This window comes from Oncorhynchus mykiss, chromosome 13, assembly GCF_057628025.1.
Source record: "Oncorhynchus mykiss isolate SJ-2025 chromosome 13, ASM5762802v1, whole genome shotgun sequence".
In the NCBI taxonomy this organism is placed as follows: Eukaryota; Metazoa; Chordata; class Actinopteri; order Salmoniformes; family Salmonidae; genus Oncorhynchus; species Oncorhynchus mykiss.
Genome location: NC_143034.1, coordinates 76,939,453 through 76,961,370, shown reverse-complemented (window position 1 = coordinate 76,961,370; position 21,918 = coordinate 76,939,453). Strand labels below are relative to the sequence as shown.

The 21,918-nt window shown below is 42.3% G+C and overlaps 1 protein-coding gene across 9 annotated transcripts in view; it reads right to left on the bottom strand.

Annotated features, from left to right (window-relative positions):
* The window catches only part of abcc1 (ATP binding cassette subfamily C member 1 (ABCC1 blood group)), a 75,779-nt gene that overhangs the window by 24,414 nt on the left and 29,447 nt on the right, over window positions 1–21,918 (bottom strand). For 8 of the 9 annotated variants that reach the window (XM_090197751.1, XM_090197749.1, XM_090197750.1 and 5 more), the window contains 9 exons: window positions 17,109–17,174; window positions 16,476–16,613; window positions 15,339–15,485; window positions 11,337–11,424; window positions 11,006–11,075; window positions 7,693–7,819; window positions 7,151–7,327; window positions 6,661–6,828; window positions 4,763–4,940 (listed from right to left, as the gene is read on the bottom strand). In XM_090197751.1, the coding sequence (XP_090053877.1) occupies window positions 4,763–4,940; window positions 6,661–6,828; window positions 7,151–7,327; window positions 7,693–7,819; window positions 11,006–11,075; window positions 11,337–11,424; window positions 15,339–15,485; window positions 16,476–16,613; window positions 17,109–17,174 (1,159 nt within the window). The remainder of the gene's footprint in view (window positions 1–4,762; window positions 4,941–6,660; window positions 6,829–7,150; window positions 7,328–7,692; window positions 7,820–11,005; window positions 11,076–11,336; window positions 11,425–15,338; window positions 15,486–16,475; window positions 16,614–17,108; window positions 17,175–21,918) is intronic. The other variant, XM_090197758.1, reaches the window with a different exon arrangement.

Sequence of the window (21,918 nt, the reverse complement as noted above, 5' to 3'; positions counted from 1 at the left end):
ACAACAAGCAGGGGAGATGGTGCTAATGTGGTGGTGTTAAACTGGTACAGACAACAAGCAGGGGAGACGGTGCTAATGTGTTGAACTGGTACGGACAACAAGCAGGGGAGACGGTGCTAATGTGGTAAACTGGTACGGACAACAAGCAGGGGAGACGGTGCTAATGTGGTGGTGTTAAACTGGTACGGACAACAAGCAGGGGAGACGGTGCTAATGTGGTAAACTGGTACGGACAACAAGCAGGGGAGACGGTGCTAATGTGGTGGTGTTGAACTGGTACGGACAACAAGCAGGGGAGACGGTGCTAATGTGTTAAACTGGTACGGACAACAAGCAGGGGAGACGGTGCTAATGTGTTAAACTGGTACAGACAACAAGCAGGGGAGACGGTGCTAATGTGTTAAACTGGTACGGACAACAAGCAGGGGAGACGGTGCTAATGTGTTAAACTGGTACAGACAACAAGCAGGGGAGACGGTGCTAATGTGTTAAACTGGTACGGACAACAAGCAGGGGAGACGGTGCTAATGTGTTAAACTGGTACAGACAACAAGCAGGGGAGACGGTGCTAATGTGTTAAACTGGTACGGACAACAAGCAGGGGAGACGGTGCTAATGTGTTAAACTGGTACAGACAACAAGCAGGGGAGACGGTGCTAATGTGGTAAACTGGTACAGACAACAAGCAGGGGAGACGGTGCTAATGTGTTAAACTGGTACGGACAACAAGCAGGGGAGACGGTGCTAATGTGTTAAACTGGTACGGACAACAAGCAGGGGAGACGGTGCTAATGTGTTAAACTGGTACGGACAACAAGCAGGGGAGACGGTGCTAATGTGTTAAACTGGTACAGACAACAAGCAGGGGAGACGGTGCTAATGTGTTAAACTGGTACAGACAACAAGCAGGGGAGACGGTGCTAATGTGTTAAACTGGTACGGACAACAAGCAGGGGAGACGGTGCTAATGTGGTGGTGTTAAACTGGTACGGACAACAAGCAGGGGAGACGGTGCTAATGTGTTAAACTGGTACAGACAACAAGCAGGGGAGACGGTGCTAATGTGTTAAACTGGTACAGACAACAAGCAGGGGAGACGGTGCTAATGTGTTAAACTGGTACAGACAACAAGCAGGGGAGACGGTGCTAATGTGTTAAACTGGTACAGACAACAAGCAGGGGAGACGGTGCTAATGTGTTAAACTGGTACAGACAACAAGCAGGGGAGACGGTGCTAATGTGTTAAACTGGTACAGACAACAAGCAGGGGAGACGGTGCTAATGTGGTAAACTGGTACAGACAACAGGCAGGGGAGACGGTGCTAATGTGGTGGTGTTAAACTGGTACAGACAACAAGCAGGGGAGACGGTGCTACTGTGGTGGTGTTAAACTGGTACAGACAACAAGCAGGGGAGACGGTGCTAATGTGGTGGTGTTGAACTGGTACAGACAACAAGCAGGGGAGACGGTGCTAATGTGGTAAACTGGTACAGACAACAAGCAGGGGAGATGGTGCTAATGTGTTAAACTGGTACAGACAACAAGCAGGGGAGACGGTGCTAATGTGGTGGTGTTAAACTGGTACAGACAACAAGCAGGGGAGACGGTGCTAATGTGGTGGTGTTAAACTGGTACGGACAACAAGCAGGGGAGACGGTGCTAATGTGGTGGTGTTGAACTGGTACAGACAACAAGCAGGGGAGACGGTGCTAATGTGTTAAACTGGTACAGACAACAAGCAGGGGAGACGGTGCTAATGTGTTGAACTGGTACGGACAACAAGCAGGGGAGACGGTGCTAATGTGTTGAACTGGTACGGACAACAAGCAGGGGAGATGGTGCTAATGTGGTGGTGTTAAACTGGTACAGACAACAAGCAGGGGAGACGGTGCTAATGTGTTGAACTGGTACGGACAACAAGCAGGGGAGACGGTGCTAATGTGGTAAACTGGTACGGACAACAAGCAGGGGAGACGGTGCTAATGTGTTAAACTGGTACGGACAACAAGCAGGGGAGACGGTGCTAATGTGGTGGTGTTAAACTGGTACGGACAACAAGCAGGGGAGACGGTGCTAATGTGGTAAACTGGTACGGACAACAAGCAGGGGAGACGGTGATAATGTGGTGGTGTTGAACTGGTACGGACAACAAGCAGGGGAGACGGTGCTAATGTGTTAAACTGGTACGGACAACAAGCAGGGGAGACGGTGCTAATGTGTTAAACTGGTACAGACAACAAGCAGGGGAGACGGTGCTAATGTGTTAAACTGGTACGGACAACTAGCAGGGGAGACGGTGCTAATGTGTTAAACTGGTACAGACAACAAGCAGGGGAGACGGTGCTAATGTGTTAAACTGGTACGGACAACAAGCAGGGGAGACGGTGCTAATGTGTTAAACTGGTACAGACAACAAGCAGGGGAGACGGTGCTAATGTGTTAAACTGGTACGGACAACAAGCAGGGGAGACGGTGCTAATGTGTTAAACTGGTACAGACAACAAGCAGGGGAGACGGTGCTAATGTGGTAAACTGGTACAGACAACAAGCAGGGGAGACGGTGCTAATGTGTTAAACTGGTACGGACAACAAGCAGGGGAGACGGTGCTAATGTGTTAAACTGGTACGGACAACAAGCAGGGGAGACGGTGCTAATGTGTTAAACTGGTACGGACAACAAGCAGGGGAGACGGTGCTAATGTGTTAAACTGGTACAGACAACAAGCAGGGGAGACGGTGCTAATGTGTTAAACTGGTACAGACAACAAGCAGGGGAGACGGTGCTAATGTGTTAAACTGGTACGGACAACAAGCAGGGGAGACGGTGCTAATGTGGTGGTGTTAAACTGGTACGGACAACAAGCAGGGGAGACGGTGCTAATGTGTTAAACTGGTACAGACAACAAGCAGGGGAGACGGTGCTAATGTGTTAAACTGGTACAGACAACAAGCAGGGGAGACGGTGCTAATGTGTTAAACTGGTACAGACAACAAGCAGGGGAGACGGTGCTAATGTGTTAAACTGGTACAGACAACAAGCAGGGGAGACGGTGCTAATGTGGTAAACTGGTACAGACAACAGGCAGGGGAGACGGTGCTAATGTGGTGGTGTTAAACTGGTACAGACAACAAGCAGGGGAGACGGTGCTACTGTGGTGGTGTTAAACTGGTACAGACAACAAGCAGGGGAGACGGTGCTAATGTGTTAAACTGGTACAGACAACAAGCAGGGGAGACGGTGCTAATGTGTTAAACTGGTACAGACAACAAGCAGGGGAGACGGTGCTAATGTGTTAAACTGGTACAGACAACAAGCAGGGGAGACGGTGCTAATGTGTTAAACTGGTACAGACAACAAGCAGGGGAGACGGTGCTAATGTGTTAAACTGGTACAGACAACAAGCAGGGGAGACGGTGCTAATGTGTTAAACTGGTACAGACAACAAGCAGGGGAGACGGTGCTAATGTGTTAAACTGGTACAGACAACAAGCAGGGGAGACGGTGCTAATGTGTTAAACTGGTACAGACAACAAGCAGGGGAGACGGTGCTAATGTGGTAAACTGGTACAGACAACAAGCAGGGGAGACGGTGCTAATGTGGTGGTGTTAAACTGGTACAGACAACAAGCAGGGGAGACGGTGCTACTGTGGTGGTGTTAAACTGGTACAGACAACAAGCAGGGGAGACGGTGCTAATGTGGTGGTGTTGAACTGGTACAGACAACAAGCAGGGGAGACGGTGCTAATGTGGTAAACTGGTACAGACAACAAGCAGGGGAGATGGTGCTAATGTGTTAAACTGGTACAGACAACAAGCAGGGGAGACGGTGCTAATGTGGTGGTGTTAAACTGGTACAGACAACAAGCAGGGGAGACGGTGCTAATGTGGTGGTGTTAAACTGGTACAGACAACAAGCAGGGGAGACGGTGCTAATGTGGTGGTGTTAAACTGGTACAGACAACAAGCAGGGGAGACGGTACTAATGTGGTAAACTGGTACAGACAACAAGCAGGGGAGATGGTGCTAATGTGTTAAACTTGTACAGACAACAAGCAGGGGAGACGGTGCTAATGTGGTGGTGTTAAACTTGTACAGACAACAAGCAGGGGAGACGGTGCTAATGTGTTAAACTGGAGGGGAGGGACTTTCTCTTGGTGATGAACTGGAACAACGGAACCACATGTTTTCAAATAGAGGACAAAACTGAGATGATGACATGACTATAGTGGTTATAGAGATGACGACATGACTATAGTGGTTATAGAGATGACGACATGACTATAGTGGTTATAGAGATGACGACATGACTATAGTGGTTATAGAGATGATGACATGACTATAGTGGTTATAGAGATGATGACATGACTATAGTGGTTATAGAGATGATGACATGACTATGGAGGTTATAGAGATGATGACATGACTATAGAGGTTATAGAGATGATGACATGACTATAGTGGTTATAGAGATGATGACATGACTATAGTGGTTATAGAGATGACGACATGACTATAGTGGTTATAGAGATGATGACATGACTATAGTGGTTATAGAGATGACGACATGACTATAGTGGTTATAGAGATGACGACATGACTATAGTGGTTATAGAGATGGCGACATGACTATAGTGGTTATAGAGATGATGACATGACTATAGTGGTTATAGAGATGACGACATGACTATAGAGGTTATAGTGTAGAGATGTCGCTAGCTAGCTAGCTGATGATGATGATGATGAAGATAACATATGTCACCTGATTCGTCATCTTCCTGCTCTTTGTTGGCGTAAGTCCTGAGGAACTCAGCGAAGGCCCCGTCCCGCGCCATCAGCTCCAGGTAGGATCCCCTCTCAGTGATCTCTCCCTCCACCATCACCAGGATCAGATCTGCCTGGGGCAGGAAGCTCAGACCGTGGGTCACCAGGACCCGAGTCTACGGAGACAGAGACACACACACACATAGAGGGTCAGAGTAGGGCTTTTTTAAATAGATCCAGTATATTAAGGGATTTTAGTTGAATTGACAGATTGAAGATAGATATGGTAAAAAGACACAATCCATGTCTCAGTTGTCTCAAGGCTTAAAAATCCTCCTTTAACCAGGTCTCCTCCCCTTCATCTTTAACCAGGTCTCCTCCCCTTCATCTTTAACCAGGTCTCCTCCCCTTCATCTTTAACCAGGTCTCCTCCCCTTCATCTTTAACCAGGTCTCCTCCCCTTCCTCTTTAACCAGGTCTCCTCCCCTTCCTCTTTAACCAGGTCTCCTCCCCTTCATCTTTAACCAGGTCTCCTCCCCTTCATCTTTAACCAGGTCTCCTCCCCTTCATCTTTAACCAGGTCTCCTCCCCTTCATCTTTAACCAGGTCTCCTCCCCTTCATCTTTAACCAGGTCTCCCCTTCATCTTTAACCAGGTCTCCTCCCCTTCATCTTTAACCAGGTCTCCTCCCCTTCATCTTTAACCAGGTCTCCTCCCCTTCATCTACACTGATTGAAGTGGATTTAACAGGTGACGTCAATATGGGATCACCTGGATTCACCTGGTCAGTCCACGTCATGGAAAGACCATGTTTTGTACACTGAGTGTATATACAGTACATATACTGTATATTTTGAATGAACAGCTGACTGAAGACTGGACGGCCGGGGATTTGTGAGGTTGAGTCCATTTCAAAGATGGTGGATAAATTAAGATAGTTCACTTAGGCCATTTACCATTTACCTTAGTTCATTGACTGTAGAGGAACCAGGTACCAGCTGGGTCTGGTCTGTTTAGTTCATTGACTGTATAATATGAACCAGGTACCAGCTGGGTCTGGTCTGATTAGTTCATTGACTGTAGAGGAACCAGGTACCAGCTGGGTCTGGTCTGTTTAGTTCATTGACTGCAAAGGAACCAGGTACCAGCTGGGTCTGGTCTGTTTAGTTCATTGACTGTATAATATGAACCAGGTACCAGCTGGGTCTGGTCTGATTAGTTCATTGACTGTAGAGGAACCAGGTACCAGCTGGGTCTGGTCTGATTAGTTCTGGTACCTAGAGGAACCAGGTACCAGCTGGGTCTGGTCTGATTAGTTCTGGTACCTAGAGGAACCAGGTACCAGCTGGGTCTGGTCTGATTAGTTCATTGACTGTAGAGGAACCAGGTACCAGCTGGGTCTGGTCTGTTTAGTTCATTGACTGTAGAGGAACCAGGTACCAGCTGGGTCTGGTCTGTTTAGTTCTGGTACCTAGAGGAACCAGGTACCAGCTGGGTCTGGTCTGATTAGACTGTGTCTGAAGGAAGACACGGTCACTGTCCTAACGAGTAGACCCGCCCCTAACGAGTAGACCCGCCCCTAACGAGTAGACCCGCCCCTAACGAGTAGACCCGCCCCTAACGAGTAGTCCCGCCCCTAACGAGTAGACCCGCCCCTAACGAGTAGTCCCGCCCCTAACGAGTAGTCCCGCCCCTAACGAGTAGACCCGCCCCCAGCAAGGACGTCCCATAACGTGTGTGTGACGTCCTATAAAAGGAAGACACACACAGTGTCACCAGCACGAGTCTACAGAGACAAAAATCAGTCACACACACAGAGAGTCACACTGTAAACCAAATCCAAACCACATCCCTATTATAAACCCTGACCTCTGTTTTGGGGTTACGACCTCTTACCCTGTCCTTGAGGACTCCCTGGGGCCCGACAACCTTCTCGAAGATGTGTTTGCCCACGTGGGCGTCGACCGCCGACAGAGGATCGTCCAATAGATAGACAGCACAGTCGCAGTAGACCGCCCTGGCCAGACTGACCCTCTGCTTCTGACCCCCTGACAGGTTCACACCCTGAGGAGGAGGAGGGGGAAGAGGAGGAGGAGGAGGGAAGACACCCGTGTTAAAATACAACCATCAATACTGCCAGCGCCCAAGACCAGACATGGGTTCTCCATTCACTACCTGTACAGCAGGATACATTCTCCCAAGACCAGACATGGGTTCTAATCCTAACCCTCCTGTCCTCACCTTCTCCCTGATCTAACCCACACCAAACCCCCTCCTGTCCTCACCTTCTCCCTGATCTAACCCTAACCCCCACCAGACCCCCTCCTGTCCTCACCTTCTCCCTGATCTAACCCTAACCCCCACCAGACCCCCCTCCTGTCCTCACCTTCTCCCCGATCTCAGTGCCGTCTCCAGCAGGCAGGATCTCCAGGTCTGGCAGCAGGGCGCAGGCCTCCACCACTCTGTGGTACCAGCTCTCCTTCCTCTCCTGACCAAACACTATGTTGTCTTTCAGCGTGGCATTCTGGATCCACGCCTGCTGAGGTACATAGGCCACAGAGCCCTGGAGAGAGGGAGAGAGAGAGGGAGAGAGAGAGAGAGGGGGGGGGGGGGGAGAGAGAGAGAGATAGTGGGGGGAGGGAGGGAGGGAGGGAGACATAACATCAACAGTCATAGCTGCTGACGTTAAAACCAACTACATCATGCCGTGGTCTGGTGTCTTAGCTCCAGACTCTGGACCCCATGCCCCTGCTGACGTGGGTTGGAGCCCCACCTTGGCCAGCCTCTGTCAACACCCCTACTATCTGTCTCCCTGGCTACACACCTGGACTGTACAAAAGTATACAGATATGGAAGGAATTTCCTTTAAAACAACAACACCCAGTCACATCTCTCTCTCTATGTTGTCAGCCTTAAGTGTTTATGTACCTTGACAGAGACAGATCCCTCTAGTTTCTCCATCTCCCCCAGCAGAGCAGAAAGCAGAGAGGATTTCCCTGAGCCAACGTGTCCCACCACAGCTACCAGAGACCCATCTGGGATACGTACACTCAACCTGCAGAGACAGAGAGACAGAGACAGAGAGAAAGAGAAAGAGAGAGAGAAAGAGAGAGAGAGAAATAAAGAGAGAGAGAGAGAGAGAGAGACAGAGACAGAGGAAGCCAGAGAGAGAGAGAGAGAGAGGGATAGAGGGAGCGAGGGAGAGCGAGAAAGGGAGAGCGAGACAGCAAGAGAGGAGTTAGAGGCTGTGTGTATATATACTATAGTAATATAATATGCAGTAAGCTGTGTGTATATATACTATAGTAATATAATATGCAGTAAGCTGTGTGTATGTATACTATAGTAATATAATATGCAGTAAGCTGTGTGTATGTATACTATAGTAATATAATATGCAGTAAGCTGTGTGTATATATACTATAGTAATATAATATGCAGTAAGCTGTGTGTATGTATACTATAGTAATATAATATGCAGTAAGTTGTGTGTATATATACTACAGTAATATAATATGCAGTAAGCTGTGTGTATGTATACTATAGTAATATAATATGCAGTAAGCCGTGTGTATACTATAGTAATATAATATGCAGTAAGCTGTGTGTATATATACTATAGTAATATAATATGCAGTAAGCTGTGTGTATATATACTACAGTAATATAATATGCAGTAAGCTGTGTGTATGTATACTATAGTAATATAATATGCAGTAAGCTGTGTGTATGTATAATATAGTAATATAATATGCAGTAAGCTGTGTGTATATATACTATAGTAATATAATATGCAGTAAGCTGTGTGTATATATACTATAGTAATATAATATGCAGTAAGCTGTGTGTATATATACTACAGTAATATAATATGCAGTAAGCTGTGTGTATGTATACTATAGTAATATAATATGCAGTAAGCTGTGTGTATATATATACTATAGTAATATAATATGCAGTAAGCTGTGTGTATATATACTATAGTAATATAATATGCAGTAAGCTGTGTGTATGTATACTATAGTAATATAATATGCAGTAAGCTGTGTGTATATATACTATAGTAATATAATATGCAGTAAGCTGTGTGTATGTATACTATAGTAATATAATATGCAGTAAGCTGTGTGTATACTATAGTAATATAATATGCAGTAAGTTGTGTGTATATATACTATAGTAATATAATATGCAGTAAGCTGTGTGTATGTATACTATAGTAATATAATATGCAGTAAGCTGTGTGTATATATACTATAGTAATAGAATATGCAGTAAGCTGTGTGTATACTATAGTAATATAATATGCAGTAAGCCGTGTGTATACTATAGTAATATAATATGCAGTAAGCTGTGTGTATATATACTATAGTAATATAATATGCAGTAAGTTGTGTGTATATATACTATAGTAATATAATATGCAGTAAGCTGTGTGTCTGTATACTATAGTAATATAATATGCAGTAAGCTGTGTGTATATATACTATAGTAATATAATATGCAGTAAGCTGTGTGTATGTATACTATAGTAATATAATATGCAGTAAGCTGTGTGTATATATACTATAGTAATATAATATGCAGTAAGCTGTGTGTATATATACTATAGTAATATAATATGCAGTAAGCTGTGTGTATATATACTATAGTAATATAATATGCAGTAAGCTGTGTGTATATATACTATAGTAATATAATATGCAGTAAGCTGTGTGTATATATACTATAGTAATATAATATGCAGTAAGCTGTGTGTATGTATACTATAGTAATATAATATGCAGTAAGCTGTGTGTATATATACTATAGTAATATAATATGCAGTAAGCTGTGTGTATGTATACTATAGTAATATAATATGCAGTAAGCTGTGTGTATGTATACTATAGTAATATAATATGCAGTAAGCTGTGTGTATATATACTATAGTAATATAATATGCAGTAAGCTGTGTGTATATATACTATAGTAATATAATATGCAGTAAGCTGTGTGTATATATACTATAGTAATATAATATGCAGTAAGCTGTGTGTATGTATACTATAGTAATATAATATGCAGTAAGCTGTGTGTATGTATACTATAGTAATATAATATGCAGTAAGATGTGTGTATATATACTATAGTAATATAATATGCAGTAAGCTGTGTGTATATATACTATAGTAATATAATATGCAGTAAGCTGTGTGTATGTATACTATAGTAATATAATATGCAGTAAGCTGTGTGTATATATACTATAGTAATATAATATGCAGTAAGCTGTGTGTATGTATACTATAGTAATATAATATGCAGTAAGCTGTGTGTATACTATAGTAATAGAATATGCAGTAAGCTGTGTGTATACTATAGTAATATAATATGCAGTAAGCTGTGTGTATGTATACTATAGTAATATAATATGCAGTAAGCCGTGTGTATACTATAGTAATATAATATGCAGTAAGCCGTGTGTATACTATAGTAATATAATATGCAGTAAGCTGTGTGTATACTATAGTAATAGAATATGCAGTAAGCTGTGTGTATACTATAGTAATATAATATGCAGTAAGCTGTGTGTATGTATACTACAGTAATATAATATGCAGTAAGCTGTGTGTATGTATACTATAGTAATATAATATGCAGTAAGCTGTGTGTATATATACTATAGTAATATAATATGCAGTAAGCTGTGTGTATGTATACTATAGTAATATAATATGCAGTAAGCTGTGTGTATATATACTATAGTAATATAATATGCAGTAAGCTGTGTGTATGTATACTATAGTAATATAATATGCAGTAAGCTGTGTGTATACTATAGTAATATAATATGCAGTAAGCTGTGTGTATGTATACTATAGTAATATAATATGCAGTAAGCTGTGTGTATGTATACTATAGTAATATAATATGCAGTAAGCTGTGTGTATGTATAATATAGTAATATAATATGCAGTAAGCTGTGTGTATATATACTATAGTAATATAATATGCAGTAAGCTGTGTGTATGTATACTACAGTAATGTAATACGCAGTAAGCTGTGTGTATACTATAGTAATATAATATGCAGTAAGCTGTGTGTATGTATAATATAGTAATATAATATGCAGTAAGCTGTGTGTATGTATACTATAGTAATAGAATATGCAGTAAGCCTCCAACTGACATGAAAGTAACAAAGTCAAGAGGGGGGGGGGGGGTGAATACATAGGACAACACTCTTCTCTGAGCAATACCTCTTCAGAGTGGGGGCATCGTTTCTACACCAGCTGAACACCCCGTCCTCAATGGAGATACTGTCTGAGCCTGGGAACAGAGGAAGACATACAAGAGAGAGGAACAGGAAGTGAGTAGAGAGAGAGAGAGAGAGTATTGAAGCCTCATTAAAGACTAACACATCAAACAGCATCTGGGTACAGAGGCTGGGATGGCCTTTCTGCCTGTGTTTCTCACTCTGTCTGTGTGTGTTTCTCACTCTGTCTGCGTGTGTTTCTCATTCTGTGTGTGTGTGTGTGTGTGTGTTTCTCACTCTGTGTGTGTGTGTGTGTGTGTACATATGTGACTCACAGCCTGCTACAGCCATGCGCTCCACACTGTCCTCCTGCAGCTCCTCATGAGACAGAAACACACACAGACGTTTCATAGAAACACTGGCCTGCAGAGAGAGATGGAGGGAAGGAGAGAGAAAGAGACAGGGAGAGAGGGAGACAGATGGAGGGAGGGAGAGAAAGAGACAGGGAGAGAGGGAGACAGATGGAGGGAGGGAGAGAGAAAGAGACAGGGAGAGAGGGAGACAGATGGAGGGAGGGAGAGAGAAAGAGACAGGGAGAGAGGGAGACAGATGGAGGGAAGGAGAGAGAAAGAGACAGGGAGAGTGGGAGACAGATGGAGGGAGGGAGAGAGAAAGAGACAGGGAGAGAGGGAGACAGATGGAGGGAGGGAGAGAGAAAGAGACAGAGATGGAGGAAGGAGACAGCGGGGAGAGGGAGACAGATGGAGGGAGGGAGAGAGAAAGAGACAGGGAGACAGATGGAGGGAGGGAGAGAGAAAGAGACAGGGAGAGAGGGAGACAGATGGAGGGAAGGAGAGAGAAAGAGACAGGGAGAGAGGGAGACAGATGGAGGGAGGGAGAGAGAAAGAGACAGGGAGAGAGGGAGACAGATGGAGGGAGGGAGAGAAAGAGAGACAGATGGAGGAAGGAGACAGCAGGGAGAGGGAGACAGATGGAGGGAGGGAGGGAGGGAGGGAGAGAAAGAGAGACAGAGATGGAGGAAGGAGACAGCAGGGAGGGAGACAGATGGAGGGAGGGAGAGAAAGAGAGACATAGATGGAGGAAGGAGACAGCGGGGAGAGGGAGACAGATGGAGGGAGGGAGAGAGAAAGAGACAAGGAGAGAGGGAGACAGATGGAGGGAGGGAGAGAAAGAGAGACAGAGATGGAGGAAGGAGACAGCAGGGAGAGGATGCATATTAGTGATGCGCGGGTTGATTCATAACCCGCAGTCCCCGCAGTTATATCTGCAGGAGGATGGGTTTAGGGTCATTACATATTGTGTGGCTGAAGGGTGGGCGGGCGACTGAGGTTGGTTGGCTGAAGGGTGGGTGGGGGGCTGAAGGGTGGTTGGCTAGAAGGGCGGGTGGGGGGCTGAAGGGTGGCTGAAGGGCAGGTGGGGGGCTGAAGGGTGGTTGGCTGAAGGGCGGGTGGGGGGCTGAAGGGTGGCTGAAGGGCAGGTGGGGGGCTGAAGGGTGGTTGGCTGAAGGGCGGGTGGGGGGCTGAAGGGTGGCTGAAGGGCAGGTGGGGGGCTGAAGGGTGGTTGGCTGAAGGGCGGGTGGGGGGCTGAAGGGCAGGTGGTTGGCTGAAGGGCAGGTGGTTGGTTGAAGGGCAGGTTGGGGGCTGAAGGGCAGGTTGGGGGCTGAAGGGCAGGTGGTTGGCTGAAGGGAGGGTGGTTGGCTGAAGGGAGGGTGGTTGGCTGAAGGGCAGGTGGGGGGCTGAAGGGAGGGTGGTTGGCTGAAGGGAGGGTGGTTGGCTGAAGGGAGGGTGGGGGGCTGGAGGGCAGGTGGGGGGCTGAAGGGCAGGTGGGGGGCTGAAGGGTGGCTGAAGGGCAGGTTAAATAAATAGAAGCAATCCCTTGATTGTGTATTTTAGGCTTCATGGAGGTTGTTATGTATTATTGACATTAGCACAGTATAGGCTGTTATCGCTCCAGTTACCAGTGTAGCCTGTTATCGCTCAAGTTACCAGTGTAGCCTGTTATCGCTCCAGTTACCAGTGTAGCCTGTTATCGCTCGAGTAACCAGTGTAGCCTGGGCAATTTACAGTGCCATGCGAAAGTATTCGGCCCCCTTGAACTTTGCGACCTTTTGCCACATTTCAGGCTTCAAACATAAAGATATAAAACGTTATTTTTTTGTGAAGAATCAACAACAAGTGGGACACAATCATGAAGTGGAACAACATTTATTGGATATTTCAAAGTTTTTTAACAAATCAAAAACTGAAAAATTGGGCGTGCAAAATTAGTTTGGAAAAAAACTTTTTTTGAATAATTAATAAATATATAACCAATGTTCTGTAGTAACAAGCCATTTTGTCACAACTTTGGAAGTATGCTTGGGGTCATTGTCCATTTGGAAGACCCATTTGCAACCAAGCTTTAACTTCCTGACTGATGTCTTGAGATGTTGCTTCAATATATCCACATAATTTTCACGATGCCATCTATTTTGTGAAGTGCACCAGTCCCTCCTGCAGCAAAGCACCCCCACAACATGATTCTGCCACCCCCGTGTTTCACGGTTGGGATGGTGTTCTTCTTCCACAACATGATGCTGCCACCCCCGTGCTTCACGGTTGGCATGGTGTACTTCTTCCACAACATGATGCTGCCACCCCCGTGCTTCACGGTTGGGATGGTGTTCTTCTTCCACAACATGATTCTGCCACCCCCGTGCTTCACGGTTGGCATGGTGTTCTCCCCCTTTTTCCTCCAAACATAACGATTATGGCCAAACAGTTCTATTTTTGTTTCATCAGACCAGAGGACATTTCTCCAAAAAGTACGATCTTTGTCCCCATGTGCAGTTGCAAACTGTAGTCTGGCTTTTTTATGGCGGTTTTGGAGCAGTAGCTTTTTCCTTGCTGAGCGGCCTTTCAGGTTATGTCGACATTGGACTCGTTTTATCTCTAGGAGACAGAACGCGTCTCCTTCCTGAGCGGTACGACGACTGCGTGGTCCATTGGTGTTTATACTTGCGTAGTATACCATTGTTTGTACAGATGGTACCTTCAGGCGTTTGGAAATTGCTCCCAAGGATGAACCAGACTTGTGGAGGTCTACAATTATTTTTCTGAGGTCTTGGCTGATTTTAAAAAAAAATCCCACGATGTCAAGCAAGGAGGTGCTGAGTTTGAAGGTAGGCCTTGAAATACATCCACATGTACACCTCCAATTGACTCAAATGATGTCAATTAGCCTATCAGAAGCTTCTAAAGCCATGACATCATTTTCTGGAATTTTCCAAGCTGTTTAAAGGCACAGTCAACTTAGTGTATGTAAACTTCTGACCCACTGGAATTGTGATACAGTGAATTTTAAGCGAAATAATCTGTCTGTAAACAATTGTTGGAAAAATGACTTGTGTCGTGCACAAATTAGATGTCCTAACCGACTGGCCAAAACTATAGTTTGTTAAGAAGAAATTTGTGGAGTGGTTGAAAAACGAGTTATAATGACTCCAACCTAAGTGTATGTACTTCTGACTTCAACTGTATACCATTCCATTACTATCAATACTATATTGGATTTTTTTTTATAACCTTATTTAACTAGGCAAGTCAAATTCTTATTTTCAATGACGGCCTAGCAACGGTGGGCTACCCTGCCGACATGACTATATATCATTCCAATACTATCAATACAATATTGGACATGATTTGTCATGATCCTATGATGACAATGATCAACTTTGGTTGATGGATTCATTCATTAGTAACCAACTGATTGATCGATTGACTGATTAATTAATTGGCCAATGGACTGACCGATTGACTAATTGATATACCATACTGACCTGCACCACGAGGCTGAAAGATTGATTTATTGATTGATTGATTGATCAATATCTTGCCCCTGGTCACCAGCAGCATGGTGCAGCTCACCGGTCTGTACAGCATATGAATCTGTCTGTCTGTCTGTCTGTCTGTGGCCAATTCTGATATTTTGCCCAATTATTGGCAAGAGCTGATCTGATTGGTCAAACAACGTATTAGGGAAACATATAAATCAGAACTGGGCTGCATGTGTAAACGCAGCCATAGAGTGATCTGCAGTACAGCCCTTAGCACGTATCTGGTCCACACATGTTACATGTTAATGAATTAATCACCTAGATGGAATCTGATTGGTTGGAGTTAATTGGTTAGTTTACTGTTTCACTTCATTGATACATTGATGGATTTGATTTATAGATGAATACAGTGACTGATTCGATTGAATTTGCATATTGATTGATTTGTAGATAGATTATTTGATCGATTGATTTGCTGTCCAGACCTGATCAGCACACCTACCTGGACCATGCTGCTGATGACCATGGGCAGCATGTTGAGGGGGAAACGCAGGATGTTGAACAGAGCCAGAGACACAAATGCCTTCTGAGCATCCAGCACGTTCCTCTCATCTATCATCACATACACGGTGAACGTAGACAGCGCCACCTGGGGGATGGGAGGGGAAATTCATGTTATATATAATATAAAAATATATAATATCATAACATACAATGACTGTAGACAGCACCACCTGGGGGATGGGAGGGGAAATACATGTTATATATCATATAAAAATATATAATATCATAACATACAATGACTGTAGACAGCACCACCTGGGGGATGGGAGAGGAAATACATGTTATATATCATATAAAAATATATAATATCATAACATACAATGACTGTAGACAGCACCACCTGGGGGATGGGAGAGGAAATACATGTTATATATCATATAAAAATATATAATATCATAACATACAATGACTGTAGACAGCGACCAACTGGGGGATGGGAGGGGAAATACATGTTATATATCATATAAAAATATATAATATCATAACATACAATGACTGTAGACAGCGACCAACTGGGGGATGGGAGGGGAAATACATGTTATATATCATAATATCACATAGACAGCACCACCTGGGGGATGGGAGGGGAAATACATGTTATATATCGTATAACAATACCATCACATAAACTGAACGTTCACAGCGCCACCTGGGGGATGGGAGGGGAAATACATGTTATATATCGTATAACAATACCATCACATAAACTGAACGTTCACAGCGCCACCTGGGGGATGGGAGGTGAAATACATGTTATATATCGTATAACAATACCATCACATAAACTGAACGTTCACAGCGCCACCTGGGGGATGGGAGGGGAAATACATGTTATATATCGTATAACAATACCGTCATATAAACTGAACGTACACAGCGCCACCTGGGGGATGGGAGGGGAAATACATGTTAAATATCATCATCAGATATACTGAGGGGAGGGCAGAGACAATCAAAGACAATGTTAAATATTTATGTCAGGGACATAGGTGGATCAAGTGACCATGTAAGAGTGAGTGTGAGCATGCATATGTGTGTGTGTGTGTGTGTGTGTCTACATGTCTCTGTAACTCACCAGAAAGGGAGCACAGACCCAGGTGAAGGTGGATATTGCCCCCAGGTAAGCAGCCTTCTTGAGGACACGGAGCTCGCTCTCTCTGATGGCTGACACCTTGTCTTTGAAGGCCAGCTCCCACGCATACAGCTTCAACACCTTTAGGTTCAGGTTTAGGTTTATTTGAACATCTCGGTACATATTCAGAAACATTGATCAAATTGATCAAATTTGTGTCTGACTGAGCTCGTCCGGCTGTGTCTGACTGAGCTCGTCCGGCTGTGTCTGACTGAGCTCGTCCGGCTGTGTCTGACTGAGCTCGTCCGGCTGTGTCTGACTGAGCTCGTCCGGCTGTGTCTGACTGAGCTCGTCCGGCTGTGTCTGACTGAGCTCGTCCGGCTGTGTCTGACTGAGCTCGTCCGGCTGTGTCTGACTGAGCTCGTCCGGCTGTGTCTGACTGAGCTCGTCCGGCTGTGTCTGTCTGGCTTAATAAACTGCAAACCCAGCCCATCTGGCACTCCAGCCAGGCTAGAGGAAACGCTGAAAGAACTGGAAGTATTTGACCCCAACCCTGACATGCAGAAACATACATAAAATGTGATACAAATTCAAACAGTATATAAACCTCAGGTCAAAAGACATGTGATGTGATACCTTGATGCCGTTGAGAACTTCGTTCATCAGCTTGATGCGGTTGTCTTTACTCTTCATCTGAGCTACCTGGTGATCACAACACACAACGCTGGCTATTACATCTCTGCTACATATCTCTATTACATCTCTGCTACATATCTCTGCTCCATTACAACTCTGCTACAACTCTATTACATCTCTGCTACATATCTCTATTACATCTCCATTACAACTCCGCTACATCTCTATTACATCTCTGCTACAACTCCATTACATCTATTACATCTCTGCTACAACTCCATTACATCTCTATTACATCTCTGCTACATCTCCATTACATCTATTACATCTCTATTACATCTCTATTACATCTCTATTACATCTCTATTACATCTATTACATCTCTATTACATCTCTATTACATCTCTATTACATCTCCATTACATCTATTACATCTCTATTACATCTCTGCTACAACTCTATTACATCTCTATTACATCTCTGCTACAACTCTATTACATCTCTGCTACAACTCCATTACATCTATTACATCTCTATTACATCTCTATTACATCTCTGCTACAACTCTATTACATCTCTATTACATCTCTGCTACAACTCTATTACATCTCTGCTACAACTCCATTACATCTATTACATCTCTATTACATCTCTGCTACAACTCCATTACAACTCTATTACATCTCTATTACATCTCTGCTACAACTCTATTACAACTCTATTACATCTCTATTACATCTCTATTACATCTCTGCTACAACTCTATTACATCTCTATTACATCTCTGCTACAACTCTATTACATCTCTATTACATCTCTGCTACAACTCTATTACATCTCTGCTACAACTCCATTACATCTATTACATCTCTATTACATCTCTGCTACAACTCCATTACAACTCTATTACATCTCTATTACAACTCTGCTACAACTCTATTACATCTCTATTACATCTCTATTACATCTCCGCTACAACTCTATTACAACTCTATTACATCTCTGCTACAACTCTATTACATCTCTATTACATCTCTATTACATCTCTATTACATCTCTGCTACAACTCCATTACATCTCTGCTACATCTCTATTACATCTCTATTACATCTCTATTACATCTCTATTACATCTCTGCTACAACTCCATTACATCTCTGCTACATCTCTATTACATCTCTATTACATCTCTATTACATCTCTATTACATCTCTGCTACATATCTCTATTACATCTCCGCTACAACTCTATTACAACTCTATTACATCTCTGCTACAACTCTATTACAACTCTGCTACAACTCTATTACATCTCTATTACATCTCTATTACATCTCTATTACAACTCTATTACAACTCTGCTACAACTCTATTACATCTCTATTACATCTCTATTACAACTATTACATCTCTATTACATCTCTATTACATCTCCATTACATCTCCATTACATCTCCATTACATCTCTATTACATCTCTATTACATCTCTATTACATCTCTATTACAACTCTATTACAACTCTATTACAACTCTATTACAACTCCATTACAACTCCATTACATCTCTGCTACATATCTATTACATCTCTGCTACAACTCCATTACATCTCTATTACATCTCTATTACAACTCTGCTACAACTCTATTACATCTCTATTACATCTCTATTACATCTCCGCTACAACTCTATTACAACTCTATTACATCTCTGCTACAACTCTATTACATCTCTATTACATCTCTATTACATCTCTATTACATCTCTATTACATCTCTATTACATCTCTATTACAACTCTATTACATCTCTATTACATCTCTATTACATCTCTATTACAACTCTATTACAACTCCATTACATCTCTGCTACATATCTATTACATCTCTGCTACAACTCCATTACATCTCTATTACATCTCTGCTACAACTCCATTACATCTCTATTACATCTCTATTACATCTCTATTACATCTCTATTACATCTCTATTACATCTCTATTACATCTCTGCTACATATCTCTATTACATCTCTATTACATCTCTATTACATCTCTATTACAACTCTATTACAACTCCATTACAACTCCATTACATCTCTGCTACATATCTATTACATCTCTGCTACAACTCCATTACATCTCTATTACATCTCTATTACATCTCTGCTACAACTCTATTACATCTCTGCTACAACTCCATTACATCTCTATTACATCTCTGCTACAACTCCATTACATCTATTACATCTCTATTACATCTCTGCTACAACTCCATTACATCTCTGCTACATCTCTATTACATCTCTGCTACAACTCCATTACATCTCTATTACATCTCTATTACATCTCTATTACATCTATTACATCTCTATTACATCTCTGCTACAACTCCATTACATCTCTGCTACATCTCTATTACATCTCTGCTACAACTCCATTACATCTCTATTACATCTCTGCTACAACTCCATTACATCTCTGCTACAACTCCGCTACAACTCTATTACATCTCTATTACATCTCTATTACAACTCTATTACATCTCTATTACATCTCTATTACATCTCTGCTACAACTCTATTACAACTCTATTACATCTCTGCTACAACTCCATTACATCTCTATTACATCTCCGCTACATCTCCATTACAACTCTATTACATCTCTATTACAACTCTATTACATCTCTGCTACAACTCTATTACAACTCTATTACATCTCTGCTACAACTCCATTACATCTCTATTACATCTCCGCTACATCTCCATTACAACTCTATTACATCTCTATTACAACTCTATTACATCTCTGCTACAACTCCATTACATCTCTATTACATCTCTATTACATCTATTACATCTCTATTACATCTCTGCTACAACTCCATTACATCTCTGCTACATCTCTATTACATCTCTGCTACAACTCCATTACATCTCTATTACATCTCTGCTACAACTCCATTACATCTCTGCTACAACTCCGCTACAACTCTATTACATCTCTATTACATCTCTATTACAACTCTATTACATCTCTGCTACAACTCCGCTACAACTCTATTACAACTCTATTACATCTCTATTACATCTCTATTACAACTCTATTACATCTCTATTACATCTCTATTACATCTCTGCTACATATCTCTATTACATCTCTATTACATCTCTATTACATCTCTGCTACAACTCCATTACATCTCTATTACATCTCTATTACATCTCTATTACAACTCTATTACATCTCTATTACATCTCTATTACATCTCTATTACATCTCTGCTACATATCTCTATTACATCTCTATTACATCTCTATTACATCTCTATTACAACTCTATTACAACTCCATTACAACTCCATTACATCTCTGCTACATATCTATTACATCTCTGCTACAACTCCATTACATCTCTATTACATCTCTATTACATCTCTGCTACAACTCTATTACATCTCTGCTACAACTCCATTACATCTCTATTACATCTCTGCTACAACTCCATTACATCTATTACATCTCTATTACATCTCTGCTACAACTCCATTACATCTCTGCTACATCTCTATTACATCTCTGCTACAACTCCATTACATCTCTATTACATCTCTATTACATCTCTATTACATCTATTACATCTCTATTACATCTCTGCTACAACTCCATTACATCTCTGCTACATCTCTATTACATCTCTGCTACAACTCCATTACATCTCTATTACATCTCTGCTACAACTCCATTACATCTCTGCTACAACTCCGCTACAACTCTATTACATCTCTATTACATCTCTATTACAACTCTATTACATCTCTATTACATCTCTATTACATCTCTGCTACAACTCTATTACAACTCTATTACATCTCTGCTACAACTCCATTACATCTCTATTACATCTCCGCTACATCTCCATTACAACTCTATTACATCTCTATTACATCTCTATTACAACTCTATTACATCTCTGCTACAACTCCATTACATCTCTATTACATCTCTATTACATCTCTATTACATCTATTACATCTCTATTACATCTCTGCTACAACTCCATTACATCTCTGCTACATCTCTATTACATCTCTGCTACAACTCCATTACATCTCTATTACATCTCTGCTACAACTCCATTACATCTCTGCTACAACTCCGCTACAACTCTATTACATCTCTATTACATCTCTATTACAACTCTATTACATCTCTGCTACAACTCCATTACATCTCTATTACATCTCTATTACATCTCTATTACATCTATTACATCTCTATTACATCTCTGCTACAACTCCATTACATCTCTGCTACATCTCTATTACATCTCTGCTACAACTCCATTACATCTCTGCTACAACTCCGCTACAACTCTATTACATCTCTATTACATCTCTATTACAACTCTATTACATCTCTATTACATCTCTGCTACAACTCTATTACATCTCTATTACATCTCTATTACATCTCTGCTACATATCTCTATTACATCTCTATTACATCTCTATTACATCTCTGCTACAACTCCATTACATCTCTATTACATCTCTATTACATCTCTATTACAACTCTATTACATCTCTATTACATCTCTATTACATCTCTGCTACATATCTCTATTACATCTCTATTACATCTCTGCTACAACTCTATTACAACTCTATTACATCTCTGCTACAACTCTATTACATCTCCGCTACATCTCTATTACATCTCTATTACATCTCTATTACATCTCTATTACATCTCTATTACAACTCCATTACATTGCCGCTACATCTCTATTACATTGCCGCTACATCTCTAGCG